Source organism: Anabrus simplex, chromosome 2, assembly GCF_040414725.1.
Source record: "Anabrus simplex isolate iqAnaSimp1 chromosome 2, ASM4041472v1, whole genome shotgun sequence".
Lineage (NCBI taxonomy): Eukaryota > Metazoa > Arthropoda > Insecta > Orthoptera > Tettigoniidae > Anabrus > Anabrus simplex.
In genome coordinates this window covers 724,611,280-724,633,368 of record NC_090266.1, presented here as the reverse complement: position 1 = coordinate 724,633,368, position 22,089 = coordinate 724,611,280, and the positions used below count along the sequence as shown (strand labels likewise).

The following is a 22,089-nucleotide window of genomic DNA, read 5'->3' as shown; positions in this document are numbered from 1 at the left end:
AGCTAAACTAGAGAATATTCTCCCAGACTGCACATAAACGAGTCATAGTACGCATTTTCAACCGAACTTCCAGATAAATATGCAAACTGCCACATAAATGTAAACCGCACTTTTATCTGCCTGTCGTCGTACAGGCTGTAAGACAATGAAAAGGGGATGTAAGCTTGAAAGGGAAGACATAGCTACTTCACAAACGCAGCTTGAAATCAGAATACAAAAAAGTGGTCTGCTTTCTGCATCACATCCTGTAATGGGAGCTTCACCAGATGGCATCAGGAAGGCAAAATACCCGTAAAAGCAATGAACTTCAATTTTTTTGTCCATATTTATGTATATGACTTGCTTCATATTTGAAAGGATTTATTATCCACCTAATCAATCCATTACATTCATGTAGTTAGAGCTAGTTTTGACTGCTGAACCGATAATCTTCAGCTACTCTTCAACAAGATAGAATTGATGGACATAGCAATTGTAAAAATGAAATGTTTTATAAATAGGTCAACTAGGATCATGAATCTTAAAACGTTGTAAACACACTTAGTCCAAAAGGAACACGCATACACTGGAATCAATACAGTACTATCTGTGGTCAATGTTTTCATCTTCAAACTTGATGAACAAATAATAATGTGAATATTAACACTATCATTTCATTGGCCCATATATAGGAAAAATGGTATTAAAATTGCCATGCACATGAAATTGATATTCAGAATACAGTCCTCTAAGATATCATGTTGAGGTGATTAATTTGATATTCTCTTCCTTAGTCCAATCAACAGATATAAAATAAATGTGCTCTGCACATAAAATTACGGATGTTGTGTGGATATATTCCTCTATAAAAAGATACAATGCTGTTGCTTTAACCGAGGGATATCCTGGTATTGAAGTGAAGAATTTAAGTTATATCCATCCATGTGGACGATGTAAAGGATATCAGAAAGAAAAATGGGCCAATTTGGACTTGGAGAAGGATGTGAAAATGTATAAAGACTGATCATGTATGAGAAAATAAACTTAAACTTGAAGTTCCAGCAGAGGACTGTATTAGGAATTAAAATTTCATGTGCATGGCAATTTTAATATTATTTTTCATGTATACAGACCAATGGAGTGATAGTATTGATTTTCACATTATTAATTGTTTATCAAGATTGAAGCTTCATAAATGGACTACACATAGCACTGCAAGATTCCACTCTGTGTGTGTTTTTTCTTTTTGACCAAGCGTGTTGACAGCTTTTGAAGATTCATGGTCCTAGTTGACCTTTTAATAAGACATTTTATTTTTAAAATTGCTATGTCCTTCTTGGATTCTATCTTGTTGAAAAGTAGCTGAGGATGACCAATTCAGCAGTCAAAACTATTCCTAACTAAATGAATTAATATATTGTATTGATTAGGTGGATAATAACTCTTTTCAAATACTAAATAAGGAAAAAAAACCGGCCATTGTGCCTACTGTGATGGTCGCAAACATCGGAAACCCAAAACACTGTGCTGCATATATCAGTAATAAGTTACATCTGAACTGCAAATAGTTTCAAGTTGCGTTGTGTATGTAAGGGGAAATGGTCCCAAATGTAAGTAGGCCTAGGCAAACTTGTACTTGTCATGACATTTATCATTGCTGCAGTTATTGGTATATTGTTACAATTTATAGCTGATAACATGTTCTCGTTATAATTAGAATTGTTTGACAGAAGTAAAATTTTAAGCCGATCTTGTAATGTGTAAAAGAACTTTTTTTTTTTTTAAAGTTTGCAAGTTATTGGGACGTATGCATAAAGTCTAGCAAATGCTTTTGCTTCCTCCTTTGTAAGCATATGCTGGAATAAGTATGGATAAGATAATCTAGCAGTTGCTTTACTTACTGGTATTTACTTGCTAGCAAGCATTTGCTTAATTTTCCAGCAAATGCTGAATTCTACATGAATAAAACCTAGCCTGTGCTAGTACTATGCAACCATCTGCTTAAGATTTACCAAGCCAGTCTCAGCTTGAAGTTTGTTCTGTGATGACTTAGTGTTGCCTTCTGGTTGATTTAATGGCGCAAATTTTGAATATCCGTCGCAGAAAACTCTATAATCCCAGGCGGCATAGTGATGAACATGCATATAAAAATTTGTATAGATTTAACGAAGAAAATGTTGAAGTAATTTTGAGCTCTTTCTTGAGAGAAAGTGACAATACGTGTGGTGGTTCGTTAACATCAAAGGAACAAATGCAGATATTTCATAGTTTTGTTGGCGATCCGGGTTTCCAAGTTGGGATGGGAGAAGATACGGGAGTGCATCAAAGTACTGTTTGTAGAACCATTGATTTCGTCAGCGAGAACATTTTTCAAAAAGCACATCACGGGATAAAATTTCCGTCACGGCCACAAGAAATCAATATAGCTAGAGACGAATGGCAGCAACGCTTTAACTATCCTTGTGAGATCGCTGCTCTTCACTGTACAAGTGTACCAATTTTAAAGCTACGACTACACTGCGATGAACATATCAACCGCAAAAATTTTGAGTCTATCAATGTACAAGCAACATGCAATTCAAGCGAAATTTTTACAGGTGTTGATGCTAGCTGGCCTGGTTTTGTTCACGACAGTTGCATATTTAAGAATTCATGTGTGTATGGAGGATTGCAGGAGGTACAATACTGTTGGGTGATTCAGGTTACGGGCTTGTACTGTACCTTGGCTGCTAACTCCTTACTGAAACCCTCAAAATCCACAAGAAGAAAATTACAATCGTGTGCATGCTCAAAACAGGAATTATTGAAAGATGTTTTGGTCAGCTGAAGAGACGTTTCCCTCTACTAGCAAACAAAGTCAGAATCTCTCTACAGAAAATTTCACACATCATCTGTTGCTTTGTGCTACATAACATCTCTAAGCATTTAACAGATGAGGACAATTTTGATAATGTTTATACTGAAGAAAACGATGATGGGGTGAACAAGAATATGGTTATGATGACATGTGAAGACTTGTACAGAGAAGAAATGAAATTGGTAATATTTTGTTTCAACAACTTGCTGTAAATTAACTTTGAAAGTAGTAAAGCACTGTGATCTGGAAATAACAAGATTTAACAGTTGTGCAGCTCGTATTTTCATTTAACTTATGCTCTTACATTGTTTTAAATTTATTTGTGATTCATCTTGTATGCTACTGTATCATTTGCCTCGGTTGAATACAAATACAAACACTTATCTCTCTGATTTTATGTTCCACTGATCATTCAAACTGTATGTAGGTTTGTTCACTTAAGTTTGTAACTAATTTCTTATCTTCTGCTTCCTGCTCTGCATGCGAGCTAACTCAATCTGTTCCAGTAACACCAGTCTCTGAAGTTCCATGATCAAAAGTCTTTCCGTCTCCTCAGTCTCTGCAGCTAACTTTATTCTCTTGTATTTTCTTGGTGGTGGTGTCGTAGTTTGTAGCGGTATGCTGTTATCATTGATATCAGCTGTGTGTTCATCACTTCCTCCTACAGCACATCCTCCTGTAATGTTGATGAAATAGAATTACTGACCTTGATCTACAGATTAATAAAATGAACTAATGATTCTTTTTCCAATTACTACACAGCTTGCGGAGTGATATGGTATTTCATCAATGAGTCTAGTAAAGTTTAATGCCGAGCGAGTTGGCCGTGCGCTTAGGGCCGCACAGCTGTGAGGTTGCATCCAGGAGATAGTGGGTTCGAACCCCACTCTCGGCGGCCCTGAATATGGTTTTCCGTGGTTTCCCATTTCACACCAGGCAAATGCCGGGGCTGTACCTTAAGGGGCCTGGGAAGTGTGCAACCCTCATAAATGTATACCTTTGTTCAATATTAAATTTCTCTGGAATTTATGAACGTATTAGGTTAAAAATTTAACCTGTTATTTATCATAAACTGGCAAATAAGCACACAATGTATCAATGATCTAGTTCAATTTTCTTCTTAGCTATTAAGTTACAAATATTAGTCGGATTTAAAAATTCACAGAAATAAGTCTCAAATTAATGTTCCTTTTTCTCAGAAAGTATAGTACACTTTCTTAATTTTAATTTTTTTACTTAATTGTGACAGTATTATTTAGCTATGGAAGTAGAATTGTTGATCTAATTGTAACTGATGTTTTTTTTTAAGTTTGTATATTTGTCCATGGTATGTTATGACTAAAAATAGGCCTCAAATTTAATAAGAAAAAATCATATTTTCCAAACTACTTAACTTACATTCTCAATTCTACTTCAGTACATAAAGTAGCATGTATGCAGTATGTGAGTTAAGTTTCAGTTCAACAGGTTCTGAGAAAAAGGAACATTTGATGACAAAAATATTATACTGAGAAAAATGCATTTAAAGAAAACTCTTTCATTTCACAACTTACATCAGTACATTCCTGAAGAATAATCATCATCTGCTTCTAGTGCCTCCTGGGTCTTGATTCTCTTCTTTTTTTCCACTCTATTTTCTTTAGATGCCAGACTGGAAGCTTTTTGGGCATTTGACACACGTTCCTTGTCAACTTTTCACAAAGCAGTTGTGGTATTGAAACCAGATTTTATGCCCATCCCTTCCAGAAGTTTTAGCCTACCAACGGCTCCTTCATTAAGTCACCACAGCATCACGGACACCTATTACCACCATGTCATACTCTACAAAGACAGTTTTTGGTAGTGTTTTCCAAATGCAGTAATTAAAACTTTCATTCAAGTTCTGTGTGGCTCCATGTAACCTTCTTTTCAACAGTTTGTCATTTGTCAAGTCCCTGTATACTGGTCTGATAGCTTCTATTACTGTATAGGTAGTGAATGTTTGTGTTGGCATGTTGTACCTTCACTTTACATTTTCACCGTTTCCATCAGTTGAACACTCATCCTTCAAGTAAGACAGTTCCTTACTGGAAACACTTTCCCTGCTTTCGTGCTCTTCAACAGGCTGTATTTTTAGGTTAGAAGACGTGCACAGATTGTCATTACTACTACTATTTAAATGCTAATTACCACAGAATTTACGCTTTTTAAACAGTCTACTGCTTCTCAGCCTTGTTAAATAACTTCTGAAGTACTTGGAATGAAAACACCACTAGCAAAGTAAGTTACAAAATTAAAACCTAATAACTGTTGCTGTTTATAAACAAGCATTCTCGCTGAACAAAACTGAGACAAAAGAAAAGCAAAATGCGGACACAGGACACATTGCCAACATAACTACGTGCGTAAACAAAAATTCCCAAGGAGTTTCAACGCCACTCTTTCAGAGAAAAGCAAAGACTGTAAGGAGAGGCGTGGCACTACAGAACTGAATGACGCACGGTCTCTTTAAATATTTTTTATACTGTATAAATGATGCAGCAATGTACTTGATAGATATATATATAATCATTTTATTCAGGAAACTTCCAGGAATTTTTTGCAATTTAAAAAAATTGCAATTTTTTACATTTTCACACTTCCCAGGCCCCTTAAAGCTACGGCCACTTCGTTCCCACTCCTAGGCCTTTCCTATCCCATAGTCGCCAAAAGACCTACCTGTGTTGGGATGACGTAAAGCAAATTGTTTAAAAAATTAAACATACCTGGTACATGAGTCAGTGCTGGATTTTGTTGTCCTTCCATTTAATTTAGAAGGTCCTCCTCCCATTTGTTCAACTGTATCTTCCCCGTTTCCTGTAGTGTTAAACTGTTTGATCATTGAAATGAAGTGATAATTTACGTCAATATCTACATCTGTTTCTGATGTCTCGGACATTGTAGAACACTGAATATGCACTGCAAGAAATGGAAACGAGCTGTAAACACCAGTAACACCGAATGCAAAACTTGTATGGTTACGGCGGTCAACTCGTATGTCTGTACTAACTTAACCTTTTATCGGCAACCAGCATGCTTTGCGCAACTAGAAAATGCTAGTTAGAATATTTTAAGAAGTCAGCATATGCTGGAAAAACTTGCAGCAATTTCTAGTCAGCACAAGCAAAAGGTTATTCATATCAATTTAAGCAAATGCTTTTACTTGCCAGCATTTGCTGAGAGCATATGCTTTTAAGTATTCCTTGTGCTTGTAGAATGTTCTACATTTTTATGGATATGTCCCATTATCTGTGTAGAATAAAATTTAATAACATTCAAAATAACACCCAAAATACAAAAATTAAAGATTGTTTGAAAAGTCGGTACATTACCATAACGCACCATTTGAAACATCCTGGTCTAAAACACTCGACGGGATCCCTCTCAAAAACTGTATATAGGATAATATTTTTTATTTCCACCTATTCAATACATTACAAGATGTTGGCATTTACTTTAAAACATTATTCAGATGAGACATGTTTTGCCTCCTACTGTGAGGCATCCTCAGTCATTATCAAAAACCTTATTTTACCAGGCATCTGGTTAAAGATATTCAAAAATGTGTTTGATGATTATAAGAGAGGTAAGATTTATGTTTGTTATAAACATGTTCATGAAGTAACTAAAAATCTAATATATTGATAAAAACATATGTAGTTCTTTGTTGAATAGGACTTGTTTGATTGTACTATAGTAAAAGAAGGTGGCTTGAAGCCGTAGTCATTAATAGATGTCTAATACATAGTGGAAGGCATAAAATATCAGTTCTATGAGAATTACATTACATTCAGTTGATACTAAAAACTAGTGGATTCATTGGTAGTACATATAAAATGTTCAATGAAATAACTAAAGATCTAATAAAATGATAAACACATATGTAGTTCTTTGTTGATTAGGACGTCGTATGATTGTACGGCTTAAAGCCGTAGTCATTAATAGATGTCTAATAAATAGTGGAAGGCATATGAAATCAGTTCAATGAGAATATATAATACAATCAAGTGATACATAAAAACTGGTAGATTCATAAGCAGTAACTTTAAAAAAGTAACTTTGACTATGGCTTTAAGCCATCAACTGTCATTTATGGTCACATGACGCCTTCATTTTTAAATGTACTGCTTATGAATCTACCAGTTTTTATGTATCAATTGATTGTATTATATATTCTCATTGAACTGATTTCATATGCCTTCCGCTATTTATTAGACATCTATTAATGACTACGGCTTTAAGCCGTATAATCATACGACGTCCTAATCAACAAAGAACTACATATGTGTTTATCATTTTATTAGATCTTTAGTTATTTCATTGAACATTTTATATGTACTACCAATGAATCCACTAGTTTTTAGTATCAACTGAATGTAATGTAATTCTCATAGAACTGATATTTTATGCCTTCCACTATGTATTAGACATCTATTAATGACTACGGCTTCAAGCCACCTTCTTTTACTATAGTACAATCAAACAAGTCCTATTCAACAAAGAACTACATATGTTTTTATCAATATATTAGATTTTTAGTTACTTCATGAACATGTTTATAACAAACGTAAATCTTACCTCTCTTATAATCATCAAACACATTTTTGAATATCTTTAACCAGATGCCTGGTAAAATAATAAGGTTTTTGATAATGACTGAGGATGCCTCACAGTAGGAGGCGAAACATGTCTCATCTGAATAATGTTTTAAAGTAAATGCCAACATCTTGTAATGTATTGAATAGGTGGAAATAAACAAAAAATATTATCCTATATACAGTTTATGAAACTTTCAATACGGACGAAAAATGATTTTCATCACTTGGGATCCCTCTCATACGAGAAGTGAGCAGTGCCTCTCGTGGGTTAACTCCTAATACATCCGCTTTGCTGACTCGGCCAGTTCCATTTTCTTTCTTCCGTGAGCCCCATTAATATTCGTAGATCCCCCATCGAATTCCATTTCATTCGCCAAATTGCTTCAAAGGAGTCCATGACCTGCCAAATGGAAGGTCCAGGGCTTGCTTAAAACGTTCTGAGCATACTTGGTAAATTTTTTGTAAAGTAGGATGCTATTGTGCTTACGCACAGTCCCTGTGAGAATTAGCCCTTGCTGCCTGAGCATGAAAGGGGCCACGACTCTTGAGATGCCCACTCTTATTTCTTAGTAACTGGTACCCCGACTCTCAGGACCACTGACTAGGCCGCTCAGCTGTTTCCCATGGTGTACGGACTGGAATACGACTATAGTAATTCACTCCACAAACTATCAGCACAACGTGTAAACAGAATTATATACTTAACAAAATACTGTAAACCAAAGTAACATGGAAGTGTGGAAACTAACCCTTATTTTGTATCACATAGGTCTGCATTTGCCAAATAACCTGTTTTACTGAAAGTTATGGACAATAATCAACAACTCATTCCTATTCTATCATTGCCATAAGGCCTGTCTTTGTCTGTGGGGCATAAAACAAATAAAAATGTGTAGCAGTTGAGGCTTTCACGGCCGGCGTTACAAATCATGTCGGCGTTTTCCGGGCTATCGAAGTCAGTCAGAACCCTTGACAATGTAGGATGATAAATGGTTATATGTATTGAATAGGTGACAAAATAAACCATTTAGCATCCTACATTCAGTGTCTTCAATACAGACAACAATGATTTTTATCACTGGCAACCCTTGACAATGCCGAACGCAGTCTTCGGTGAAACGTCGGGACATTCACGCGCTCCTACAAGCCCGGAAAATGCTGACACGAAATAAAAATGTATCCACTAATTGCCTCACTGCTGTTAAGCTGATATGTTGATGGAATATTTATACTCATTTCTTATTCACTTTTACCATGAAGGAATTCATTTTTTTGGGCAAATAATTGTTTCAATGATTTAGGAATGCAATACATCATTTTTGGGTGCAAATAAGCACAGAATATTTAAAGGCACACCAAAAAACCTGGAGACCCATTTTTTTCTTATGTGATTTACTGCTTACAGCGAGGCAGACATAATTTCTTGAGAACCTTTTGAATTGGTTCTTTTGAGTTAGAGGTGGGAACAGATGGTCCAGTCATATTGGTAGTCACTAGATTATTTGCATAAAATAGTATTGTGCTTTTGCGGGTAGATTTTATTTGATTCTTACAAGTAAAATTTGTCATGCTTTGTTAGACGTACCTGTATTACTGGTCGAGTATTACTGGTTGGAGTTACCTGTATGCTCTGTTTGTTCATTATGTGCTTGGCTTATCATGAGGAACATCACATGGTAAATTTACATTTGATGCACTGAGCAGGTGGCTGTGCAATATGGGTCGCGTAGTTGACAGCGTCCATTTGGGATATGATGGGTTTAACCTCCACTGTTGGCAGCCCTAAAGATGGTTTTCTGTCTCAGATTTTCACACCAGACAAATGCTGGAGGCTGTACCTTAAACCTTCTAGCAGGGGCATTTAAATTTCTGGCCTTCACTGGATGCGGGAGCAGCTTTCACTGGGCATTTAAATTTAAATGATACCATAGCTGTGCACCAAACTGTTCTAAATACCGTATCTCTATAAATTTCCATCCAAAGTTTATTATATTACTCCCGTTGATACTTCCACAGTCCTTGGTTCACAGCCAGCACATGACAGTCTCACAGTTCAGGATGATGTATGCTGTCCATTCACTCCGGTAGAACCTCCGTTCACTGTCCCGTGCCGATACCCAGTGTTTACTTTCACGCCGCTACAGCACTAAGCAGCTGGCCAGAGGGACCCATACATTGCAACATACGCAGAACGGATACTCAGTTCCACGGACATAACACTCGACAGGCTGTCAACTCGCACTCAGACCAACTGCATGTCCTTGATTGCCTGCCTTATATAAGAGGGCAATTCATTCCAGAACAGACCAGAAGCTGGATACATTGAGAAACCTTGCGAGATAGAAGACTCCAGGTTAATCATTCTCGTGACTTCCACTTAGGCCCCCTACCACTACGGAGCAAATAGAGGTGGTTGGGGCGGCCGTGTGCCTAGGCTCATCCATGAGTGGTGCGGCAGGAGGGAGCAGATAGGCCTATTCGTTAAATCACTTGCTTTGAGCGCTTGCCCTGCCTGAAGTCGCACATTGAAATGGCATACGCGCAGGGCTTCTGCATTGCATTATACTGTAATTACTATCTTCGGAAACACTAAAATACTAATTTAATATGATTTCTGTAGCACCGCTAGAAATAATTATCCTTGTTTACAGATGGCATTGCGGGAAAAGAACACAAACAAAGTCAGTTAATTTTACACATCAGTAGCGAGGTTAAAACCATTAAAATGGATAGATAGGTGTATGAAAGAAACGGCTGGACCTTCATCTAGACGGCTGTGAAGAGACTTGGGACATGGTTTGAAGGAAACTCGTGAGATGGAATGACAATGCAGATATGGCACAATGCATGTCAAACACGTCGCTCCATAGCAGCAGATGGATACTGCATGACGTATGCTTACACATCTCTCCATGCTGTTGGGTTAATTGAGGCCATAGTTTTTTCCCCATTCCTAGTCCATTCTTATCCCATCATCGCCATAAGAGCTATCACTGTCAGTGTGATGTAAAGCAAGTTGTGACTGCACACAGTTTCTTAAACAATACTTGCAAATGAGACATAACAGACAACTGCATCCACATTTTTCATTGCTGCCTGCCTGCTTGCTTCAGTATGCATTTGCTGGTGAACAAGATTCCTGGGGCCTGTTCCACAAAAGTATGGTCTTGTACATTACAAGTAAATTCTCTAGTAACTTGTACAAATACCAGAGTTTCTGTTCCACAAAAGAATTTTCTACAGTTGTACTTTACTACTCCATACTTACAAATTACTAGTGAATTTTTATAGGCATGTTCCACAAAAGTACTAGTACTTGTAACTTACTAGCGAATTGAGAAGAATTCTCTACCAGTGAAAGGACAATAATATATAAATGTACTAGTGCTATTTAAATACGCTTATTTTGGATACATTTTGATAAATATGTGGTCTAGCAGTAGTGATAGTGATGGTGATGAAAATGAAAATTATCGTCTGTACAGGGAAAGAATAAACTTCCAGTTTAACACTGTATTTGAATACAATGAACGTTTTAGGTTAAGCACAATATAGTGGAAGAACTTTTGATAGATATTGGCCATAGCTTAAAATATCCTACGAACAGAAATAAATCTCTCTCTGCTAAACATCATTTACTAACAACATTACATTGGCTAGGAAATGGTGGTCAGTACCATGGTACTGCAGATATAATATGCTTCGGATGGCAAAATCTTCGGTCTGTGGTAGCTGCAATAAATGATATAAAATTTCCTCAAATTGTTTGTTGGCCTGAAAATACTGAAAAAAACATATTCCAAGAAGGACATTCCTGGAATCATTAATGAGCAGAATATCTCTTACATACGTCCAACTTTTCCCCTCAAAAGCTCCATGAGCTTTTCCCAAGTCAAATATTTCCATCCAACCCTTTATTTTGTCTTGTTTTTTCAGACTCTCGCTGAATCCACCGAAACGAATATCTTTCCTACCTTCTATTTCCTTCAAAATGAATAACTTTGTTTCTCTTGACATCATTTTAACAATTCATGCAGAGTTTGCAATTTCGTAACAATTAAGTTTGGCGGCCGAATATCGTTATTAGCGGCATCTGATTCCTAATGACAGACCAAGGTAGGTACTGTATGTTGGACTCTCGTAGAACATACGCGAGGATCGCAGAAGAACAGAATGGGTGATAATAACGGAGTAATTTCCTATCATCAAAGAAATAAACTGAAAAATAACATCGTAGCATTAAAAAATTCACAGGAATATTAGTTCTTTCAATCTTTGCTGCATAAGTTACAGTAAAATACGATATTACGATAAATGAGGCAAGCATAACCTAATTCAACGAATGGAATACGAAGATAAACAGCTGATTCATGCTATGACGTAGTATGTTTATTGATATGTCGTCACTTGTAAAACTTGTAACAATTCACTGGTAATATACAAGAGACTATCAATCTTTTGTGGAACAGAAATGTACAACTCCATACATTACAAGAACCCACACTAGTAACTTGTAATGTACAAGACCATACTTTTGTGGAATAGGCCCCTGGAGGACTTTCAGGTTTAACTACATAAGACATCTCAAATGAAATGTTTTAAGAATTCAAAGCATTCATTGTCCATGCGCTTATTTGAACCCCTGCCATAAATAAATTTAGGTGTACATTGTAAGCTCCAATTTTGATCAGATCTCCATTTATTCTAATTCTCACTGTTATTTTTGAGTAAGCCTTTGAGAAGTATTTGAGGAATTGCATTTCAGTTGGAGTGAGAGGTGACCTAAAATCCTTGGCTATACAAATCAAATTGCGTAGCTGTGAGCTTTTGCTTGGGAGATGGTGGGTTCATACCCCGCTATCAGCAGTCCGGTAGGTGGTTTTCCGTGGTTTCCTATTTTCCCACTTGGCAAATGCTATACTGTACCTTAAGGCCATGGTTGCTCCTTTCCCAGTCCTAACCCTGTTGTACACACCATCATTGCCATAAGACCTCTGAGTCAGTGCAGAATAACACTAGTTGCAAAAAAATTACCCAAACCATGTTGTTGTGATCTTTAATAAATATGTAGGGTGGTGATGCTGTCAGAATCTAGAAGGCAATTTTGTTTCTCCCAGATGGTGAAGGTTAGACAACTGTCAGTGGAATTATTATGGATCTGATGAGGTTTTTCAAAGTTTATATTATCATCAGCCAAGTTTAAGACCAAAATGTTCATCGGCAATATATTTCACTGGGTACTATTAACTGGAAGGTGGATTCTTGGTGGTGGTGGTGGTGGTGGTTGTTGTCAGATGCCCTGAGACACTCTTCCTTGAGGCTGAGCTTGAGGATGTACAGTTACACACATCAGTTTGAAAAGTTCTTTGGATATTGCTTTCATTTGAGGAGTAAATAAAAATTCTGAAACTACCCTTTCTGCTAATTCCTTGATGGTTTGTGATGATGTACTGTTCACAAGTATAGGAAGGTTCGTTTGAAACAGTCTGTGTCATTTTTCAAAATGTTTTGTAAATGGTTTGACTACATTTCGATGCAAACTTTACCTGTATTTTTCTTTTTTTTTCTTTTTTTTTCAGTCTTAAAAATCTGGTAAGTAAGAATGTCATTTTGGAGCTAAACATTGATAAAAATGTCTGTTACAAACCCATTAAGAATGCTAGCTAATTTAAATATAATTTCTGAAACATTCCTCATTGGTAGTTTTATTTTACTCATAAACTTAAGAAAGGGATATTAAAAAGGACTGCATATTGGCTCTCTGCTTTCCTCCAGATCATTTAGTTTCATTAGATTTCCTCAGAATTTGTTGTACACTACACATGTTGCTTTAAATCTACAAACATCCTGGCCATAAACGGTCATTAACTTGAAATAAATGTCACTCTGGTTCACACCTGTCAGCTAAACTTATGCACCTGTATGGTGCTGACCATCTGGTCACTTGTTTCCTGTGACTATGGTCATATCAACAATCTTGTAAAAACTAACTTTTTTCTTTGTTCACTTGCCAAACTTGGGCCGGTTTAATCATCAATCTAGACATCAGGAATACATATAGAGGATGTTTCCATGGTGATGATGGTGGTAGACTTGCAGGTATACTGGAGAAGGGCAAATAGTTACGAATAAAATTGCTGTTTTATCGATCTAATTTAATTCAGGGTGACCCAATTAAGACACACACAATTATATTCAACCATGAATGACCCCATTCCATTAACTACTGTATACTAACAAAGGCTTTTGTCCTCACTCAGCGGATCCAGCAGAGCAGGCTTTGCCTGAGTGGGCGATTTTGTAAATCTTGATTGACAGCTCGCTTCACTTTCACTTAACTTCGCATGTTCAGTCTCTATGCTCTGCAGTTGCATGCAGGCAGATTCAAACACAGGCTATTAGCAGTTACAATGCACAACTGCTATTCCTTTGTTCAACTCTTAGCTTTAGTCCGGTAACTTGCACAGTCAACTCACATGGCTGCTCCATGCAGTGAACTACTTAACGCCTTCAATTATAACAGTGGTCAGATAACAGCAATATTCATCAGTGCTAATCAGCACTACAATACTCCTCACAACAACAAGTTTACAATGTTCCAAATATACTCACGTCAGTCTGCAGTCTACAGTGGTACACGCACACTACTCCAACAACACTCCAGCGCAGCGAGACTCTGACACTGACTCTCGTGGGACACCCACCACACACTCGACACTCTAACTCAAGAAGTCTCCAACGACTGCAAACACTACTGCTGTCCAGTTCTCTACTATTTACCTGTTTGTGGCTAGCCTCCTTTTTATATCCTGGTGATGGAGTAATGGAATCTTCGGGCCACAGCTTGTTCAGTTTTTGAAAAGGCCTACTGGGGAAACCAGGCGAAAGCACAATAGAAGAGGCTGTAGTATGTCCTCAAGACAAGTTGCGAAGTCGTCGGCCTAGCTTACTCATCCTTCCCAGGAAATACTGAAGGGAGCTACAGACAGGGGGCTGGCATGTAACAGTATCATTTTAAGATAGGGAACACCTGTCCAAGAAAAACAGCTTTGTCATATCTTATATGCCAGCACATTTTTAGGTGATTTATGTTCACATATAATAATAATAATTTATTATTATTATTATTATAATAAATATAATAAATAATAATAATAATAATTTATTATTATTATTATTATTATTATTATTATTATTATTATTATTATTATTCGAGAATTGTGTTTACATGTTGTCTGTGAAAAGCTGATTTCTTATTAGCTGTGTATAGCTAGGCGCCCAGAATCTGGAATATATATAAAGTTCTAAGAAGCTGAATATTATCAATGAATTTGTACATTGTAATATTGTAAATCTTGAAATAATTCATAATTGCCTGTTTTAGGTGAACGCCCATATACGTGTGACTATCCCGGATGCAGCAAAGCTTTTACACAAAGTGGACAGTTAAAAACTCATCAGAGGCTGCATACTGGAGAGAAGCCTTTTATTTGCTCAGAGTCTGGGTTAGTAAATACCATATTTTTATTTTGAGTAGGTGTTATCATGACTTAAATGAACCTCTTACACTTTTATTCTCTAAGATGGACATTTTCTGTTTGAATTGTGTTCGTTGTCACTCTTCCCATTGTATTTTCAACATTGCCCTCATGGTAATGTGAAGCCAGTTTCAACTGGCTGCATGTGTAGCGTGCAGAAAACTGAATTATAAGGTGTATGTTAACCTTAAATTTAATTCCTATGCCTTTTAACGCACGCAAGCAATTTTCAGTAGTATGGAGATTTGCATAAACTAAAATATATTGTCAGTATACTAAAGATTATTTCCATAACTTCAGGCAATCTCCAGCACTATTCATCGGTGTATTAGTCATTATCATCATCAGCGTCCGACTCCAGTCATGGGTGCAGTTAACAAGCCTCCTCAACTCCTTTCTGTCCTTCCACTTTTCCTGCTCCATTACTTCCGCCACATCGAATCCAGCTTCTGTTATGTCCTTCCAGATCTGATCCATCCACCTTCTTCTCAGTCTTCCAACTGGTCTCTTTCCCTTAACTTCTCTTTCTAATTCCCTTCTTGCTACCTGTTCCTTTCCCATTCGTTTTACATGTCTGGACCATCTCGATCTTGCTTTCTGTATGTTCTGTACTAATGGTTCTATATTTAGCTCTTCTCTGATTTTAATATTTTGGATTCTATCTCTTCTTGTCTTTTTAACTGATGTTCTTATAAATGTCATTTATACTGCTTGGATCTTACTATCTTGTCTCTTATTAGTTACCAGCTTTTCTAGTCCGTATGTTACAATTGGTATGAAATACTGTTTATATAATGTTAATTTTGTTCTCTTGGGTACTTTGTCGTCCCATAAAAGCTCTCTGACTTGATGATAAAATGTTGTACCATGTCTCTTATTAATTTCAGGGTTGATTTCATTACTTCCATTAATAATGTTACCAAGATTTGTAAACTGTTCTGCCTTCTCTAACCGTTCTCTGTCTTATGTTCACTTGGCTTCTCCTTTTCTCTTTTCACCAGTGCATGGTTACAGTTTTCTTTTTACAAATTACCATTCCAAACTCCTTCAGATTTTCATTCCAAATGTCCAGTCTCCTTTGTTCTTTTTCTCCCTTTCCCCAAATCACCACATCATCTGCAAATACCAAAGCATTCACTTCATCACTGCTGATACTCTGTTTTACACGTTTTATGATTTCATCCATCAATATCATAACCAGTAATGGCGACAGTGCACTTCCTTGCACCGAGCTCGATAGCTGCAGTCGCATAAGTGCGGCCAGTATCCAGTAATCGGGAGATAGTGGGTTCGAGCCCCACTGTCGGCAGCCCTGAAGATAGTTTTCCGTGGTTTCCCATTTTAACACCAGGCAAATGCCGGGGCTGTACCTTAATTAAGGCCACGGCCGCTTCCTCCTAGTCCTTTCCTATCCCATCGTCGCCATAAGACATATCTGTGTCAGTGCGACGTCAAGAAAAAAAAAGCACTTCCTTGCTTGAGACTTCATTTTTTAATAAAATGTTTCAGTCACCACTCCCCACTTGTACAGTATTAGTAGTAATTACAGTAATGTCTCTTTTCAGTATTATATCCTTGATATTAAAGTTTTTTCTTAAGAAACCACTTTGTAATACAACTTAGACCATCTTAAATGTCTTTTAATCATCACTAGTGGGCAAGTTGGCCGTACGTTTAGGGCCGCGCAGCTGTGAGCTTGCATCCGGGAGATAGGGGGTTTTCTGTAGTTTCCCATTTTCACACCAGGCAAATGCTGGGGCTGTACATTAAGGCCAGGGCCAATTCCTTCCCACTCCTAGACATTTCCTGCCCCATTGTCGCCAGAAGACCTATTTGTGTGGGTGCTACGCAAAGCAAATTGTTTAAAAAATCATTGCTTTGATAATCCAAAAGCAGCACATCATGACATATCAGTTCCACTTCTTTGTAAAAGGCTAATCATCAAATTTACACTATCCATAGACTGCATGAAATTGCAGCCAAGGAAACGTAGACCTTTGCATGTGAAAACTTCCAATTCCTTTTGGGTATCTTCAATCGACACAGCTTTAACTAAATTCGTAAGAAGGAATGTGCAGTTATCCTAAATTAAAGTTATGTGAAGCAATTATGATAGTGGAATTGTGGGCTGAACATAACTCTGGGAACTATTCTCATTGTGCAATTTTTAGATTAACCCTTAGTGGACAGTTGTCGGGCATTTCCCGACATCCCAGTTTCCTGTTCTGGACGTATGTCGGGATATACCCGCCAGCTGTTTCCGCGATAAATATATACACGTGTGAAGCAATTATTCGTGCTGCTGCTATCTATAGTTATTGTAGAGAAACTTTAGAATGTCGCAGCCTTCTAGATGCATAAAAACTGTTTCAAGAGTTTTAGGCCCGGTTTCACAGTTTGAGTTTAAGCCGAAGCTTTAGTAAGCCACGCACGCCGCTTAAGCAAGGCTTACTCTTTGGCTTAAACACTACGAGTTTCACAGTAGGGGGGACCATGTGCAGCTTTACTAAGCTGAACATCTCCGAAGTTGGTAATGCTTGCGCATGCGCAATGATTCAATTCTCATCTTTGTTTACATCAGTAGCCTATGATTGATTGACTTGTAGGTTATACATCGCTTATCAGCCAAGATAATTTAGAAAAATGAACGGAAAATGTGATTCCAATAATAGCAACAAAAATAAAGTTTAAGAAAGGTCACTCGCTGACACGTATTACCACTACAGTCTAAAATGGCCATAACTTCTGAACCATTCATGCAAATAATGTCCTGACAAGGTTATTGTAATCCTTATAAAATACTGGAGGAGGTCAAACAATTTATTTCGATGAGGAATTCGAGGAAGATATCGAAATATTTATTTAATGTTAAGGAGTTGTATTTTTTTACCGCTGAGTATAGCATAAAATCGCTTCTAGAGGGCAAACGGTTGGAAATAGGTATATACCATTGCGGACTTTTTTGTAGAGGTTTCTATGCTCTAAAATTCGTACGCTTACACTTGGGGTCTATCGTTGATGGTTCACGCAGCGTAAGCCAAAAAAGCAAGTGACAGACACATTTTTGTCCCTTTTACTGTATATCGGAACACGGAAACTGTATTATTTCATGAGCCTCGAAATATATTCAGGTAGATAAGTTATTTAATGCTAATGTTATTGATTTTACGTCCCACTAACTATGAATTTGAGCACCTTCACCACAGAACTGAGACAGGATCGAACCTGCCAAGTTGGGCTATAAGAAGGCCAGCGCTCTACCATCTGAACTGAATCCTTAGCTTAAACCTCAGTTTCATACAGCTTAAGCAAGTCAGAGATAAGCTCGGCTTACCACTTGCACTCCCCACTGTGAAACTCGTCCAGAGTTTAAGCTCCCGCTTAAGCCCGATCCAAGGCTTAAGCGTATACTGTGAAACCGGGCCTTACAGGTAAATAAAGAATGAGCTGTTTACATTAGTCAGCTGTGAAAATGGCGGCGCGCAGACAGGGTAGTGCTACTTCGTCTGATATAGCTTGTTTCTTACCTGAAATTGACAGCAGTGATGATGAATTATCAGTTGTGGACAGTGAGTTTGATGTTTCTGAGAGCGATGATGACAATTCTAGAGAAATGGAAGTAGTTGAAAGCGATTATGAAAGTGATACAAATAGTAGTGAACCAGACAATGGTTGGAGAGTTTATCGCCCAGCTGATCTGAACTTTGTACAGAAATCACACATTTTTATTTGTGGTTTCTCACCTCCTGCAGGCAAGCAACCATTTACTCTCGTTGAATTGTTTACACTATTTGTTTCGGAAGAATTGGTACAACAAATTATTGATGAGACTAACCGCTGTTCAAGAGAAAAAATACAAATGAATGCTTCAAGAAGTACCACATGAAGAAGAAATGTAACTAGGAAAGGGGCAAACTGTCTTTCAACTACATGTTTATTGCTTATAGTTTGTATCTAGAGTGATAAATTAATTCATAATGTTGTGAGTCAGACATTGTATCTTCATTATACCTTCATTGTAAATATGCAGTTTTTTAAGAGAAAAAATACGACTAGTTGCAGGACTACACAAGAAAAAAACTTGTCTGCTAAGGGTTAAGTGTATTGAAGCAGTTGATCAAGAAATACATGTGATATGTGGATGTGTGGGCCATATTGTACAGTATCCTAATAACAAGCATAATACCACGGTATGTGCATGAGTTTTCAAGGCAGAGGGTTGGAGTTCAAATCCTTGTAATGCTGTCTGATTAAAAATCTGAGTTTCCAGTTTCCATATTGAGGCCTCAATACATGTTAAAAAGTTATTACTAGTCTTGAAAGGAAATCTGTATTACAACCAACCACTGTTGGAAATCTTTCTTCTATGAAGGTACAGAGTCTTTCAGGCCCCAGAAAGACAAGAGATCCCTTAGTTACTCCAGTGCCCGTGGGGCTATTTGGGGCAGTAGAGACCCTGCACAACACGTTGTCTCAGCCCACATATTTTCAGTTGGATTTATGCTTGATGCTCCAGTACGTCCGCTGTTGAGCGAACCTGCACGATATGAAATGCCATAAGTGAACTGGTGAGAGGTCCTGTTAGTGCTGGATAATTGACATGTTTTCACACTTGGCACAATGTATTTTTATCACAAAAGATATATGGTCCATTGTGAGAGGATTATCAGTATGATGAGGGATCCCTATCTTATCCCCTGATCTTCACTACAGACACATGTACACATGTGTAGAAAAAATGCCTGCCCCTCACTTTCTGTATGAAATGGAGTTTTGCCAGAGAAGACTCGTGTTATACCATTCATGGTCCTCATTATTTGTTTACAGCCCTCTGGTTAGTAAGACTGAAGTGCATTTTTGAATATATTTTCCTCAGCGGTAGTTGCTAAAAGGTTGTTGTACTGAGTATAGTACACCCTTTCTTAGTTCCTTCATACTAATAATTTCCTGTCTTGCCACAATTTGACTTATATATGGGGTCTGAGGATTGTACGCAAAAGGTGTTTCATAAACACAATTTCCCTCACCCCCACACTTTAACAGAGACCCAGAACACTCTCCAAGCTTGTGTGTGTGTGTTAATTGAACATCTTGTTAAGGAATGAAAAACTTTATGTTGTATCGTTCCTCTCAATGTGTGGTTGGTTTGTGGTCTGCTGTCAACAAAAAGACAGTAACACTGGTGTTTTAAAAGTATTCATTGTAGCAGAGTTCAACCTCTAAAAGTTCACCCTTATTGCACTTTGTCCTTCAGTAGCTTTGTGATAGTCTCTAACTTCTCAGCGGGGTGGCCAATGTTTCAAATTCTGACCAATTACAGATTAATTTTTAAAATAGCAAGTTACATCCTAGTGGTTCGGGTTGTAGGTAAATATTAACTCTTCATGCCAAAATTTAATTCCTGTGTAGATCAGTCTGCTGGTGGTGATAAAATTCACTGAGACTCAACATTCTGAAAGCATAACACAAAACTTTTCATATCTCAAGAACCAATTTCGTAACATTTTCAGAACAACTTATCAAGACTTGTCATGTTATGGAATAGTTTTGTGGAAGGCTCAATGACTCATTACTTTGTTGCAGTGGCATAAATGTAAGTTTGTTGGGTACACTGTCCACTTGCACAAACTATATTCATAAATATTGAGTAATTTCATCACACACTAATTTATGCCATATATTATATATAAGAGAGCACTTCGGAAATTAACGCACAATTTTTTTCGCCCTGGTATTGCAGCTGGAATGTTGAAACTTCACGACGATGTAGTTTGAAGTTTTGCACTACAGTGGGTATTTTGTTTTCATGTGCAGCTCTAGCGAGAGAAGCCTGAACTACGAAATAAATACGGCATGCATGTTATTGTTGTCCACATGTGAAGAGCAGCAAGTGTAGTTCAATATTTGTGGGACCAAGGGCATACACAGAGTGAAATTCACAGGGAAATGCATGGCGTGTATGGAGATGACTGTCTGGACCGTAGCAATGTCCCCAGGTGGTGTGCATTCTTCCAAGAGAGCCGGGCGAACCTTAAAGATTCACCACGCTTCGGGTAGCCGGTAACGGCTTCAACTCCGCAGAATGTCCACGTCATTGAGGTAGCAATTCTGAACGACCGGCGTGTGCACCAGCGAACCTTATCGCAGCCATTCAAAATTTCCTGTGGCGCGGTGTACGACGCTGTTCATGACACGTTAGAATTCCGTAAAGTTAGTGCTGTCGCTGGGTACCTGAGACAACCGCAAGGGCCAGTGAATGATGACAATCCCAGATCACTTTACGCGTTACGCCGCAGAAAGACATGGGCTTTCTGAAATCAATAGTCACTGGTGATGAGTTGTGAGCATACCACTACACGCCTGAAACCAAGCAGGCCTCTATGAAGTGGAAACATGCTGGTTCCACAGTACAAAAAAAATTGTGACGCAATCTGCTAGGAAAATGCTGGTGACAGTGTTCTGGGACGTTTGGTGTGTTATTGGTGGACTTTGCTGAACACGGGACCACTGTGAACGCTGCAGCCTACATTAAAACTTTGGTTGTGTTGTGTCGTGCCCTTTGTGACAAACACTGCAACATTAATGCTGACGGTGTCAAACTTCTTTATGACAATACCCGTCCCCATGTTGCTGCTCGTGTTCATGAGAAACTTGCCAAATTTGAGTAGGAGGTGCTCCAGCATCTACCATACAGTCCAGACCTAGCACCATGTGACTTCTTTATAGTCCCATGAGAAAATTCCTGGCTGGCCAACACTTTGTGACAGATGCGGAAGTGAAATCACAGTCCAGATAGCTATACTCCAACCAAATGGACATCTACGAACAGGGCATATTGAAACTGGTAATACGATGGGAAAATGTGTTGAGAAACTTACTATGTAGAAAAGTAGGTCAAAGGTGTAAGTTCATTTGTGATTTGTTTGGTTTTGATGCATATTAAACTTTCTGGGGAAAAAATTGTGCGTTACATTCCAGTCTGCTTTTGTACCATATTTACTTGCTTATTCTTTTTTGTTGCACTTTTTACTTCTAAATTTGGATGGGGGGATTATGCAAATATAATTTTGAATGTGTAGTAAAAATGCTAGCTGGCCCC

General features: G+C 37.7%; 1 protein-coding gene across 1 annotated transcript in view; it reads left to right on the top strand.

The window, feature by feature from the left end:
- Nucleotides 1–22,089, top strand: part of LOC136863067 (zinc finger protein 367) — a 43,949-nt gene that overhangs the window by 5,792 nt on the left and 16,068 nt on the right. The window contains exon 2 of the mRNA XM_067139399.2: nucleotides 14,837–14,957. Coding sequence (XP_066995500.2) covers nucleotides 14,837–14,957 — 121 coding nt within the window. The remainder of the gene's footprint in view (nucleotides 1–14,836; nucleotides 14,958–22,089) is intronic.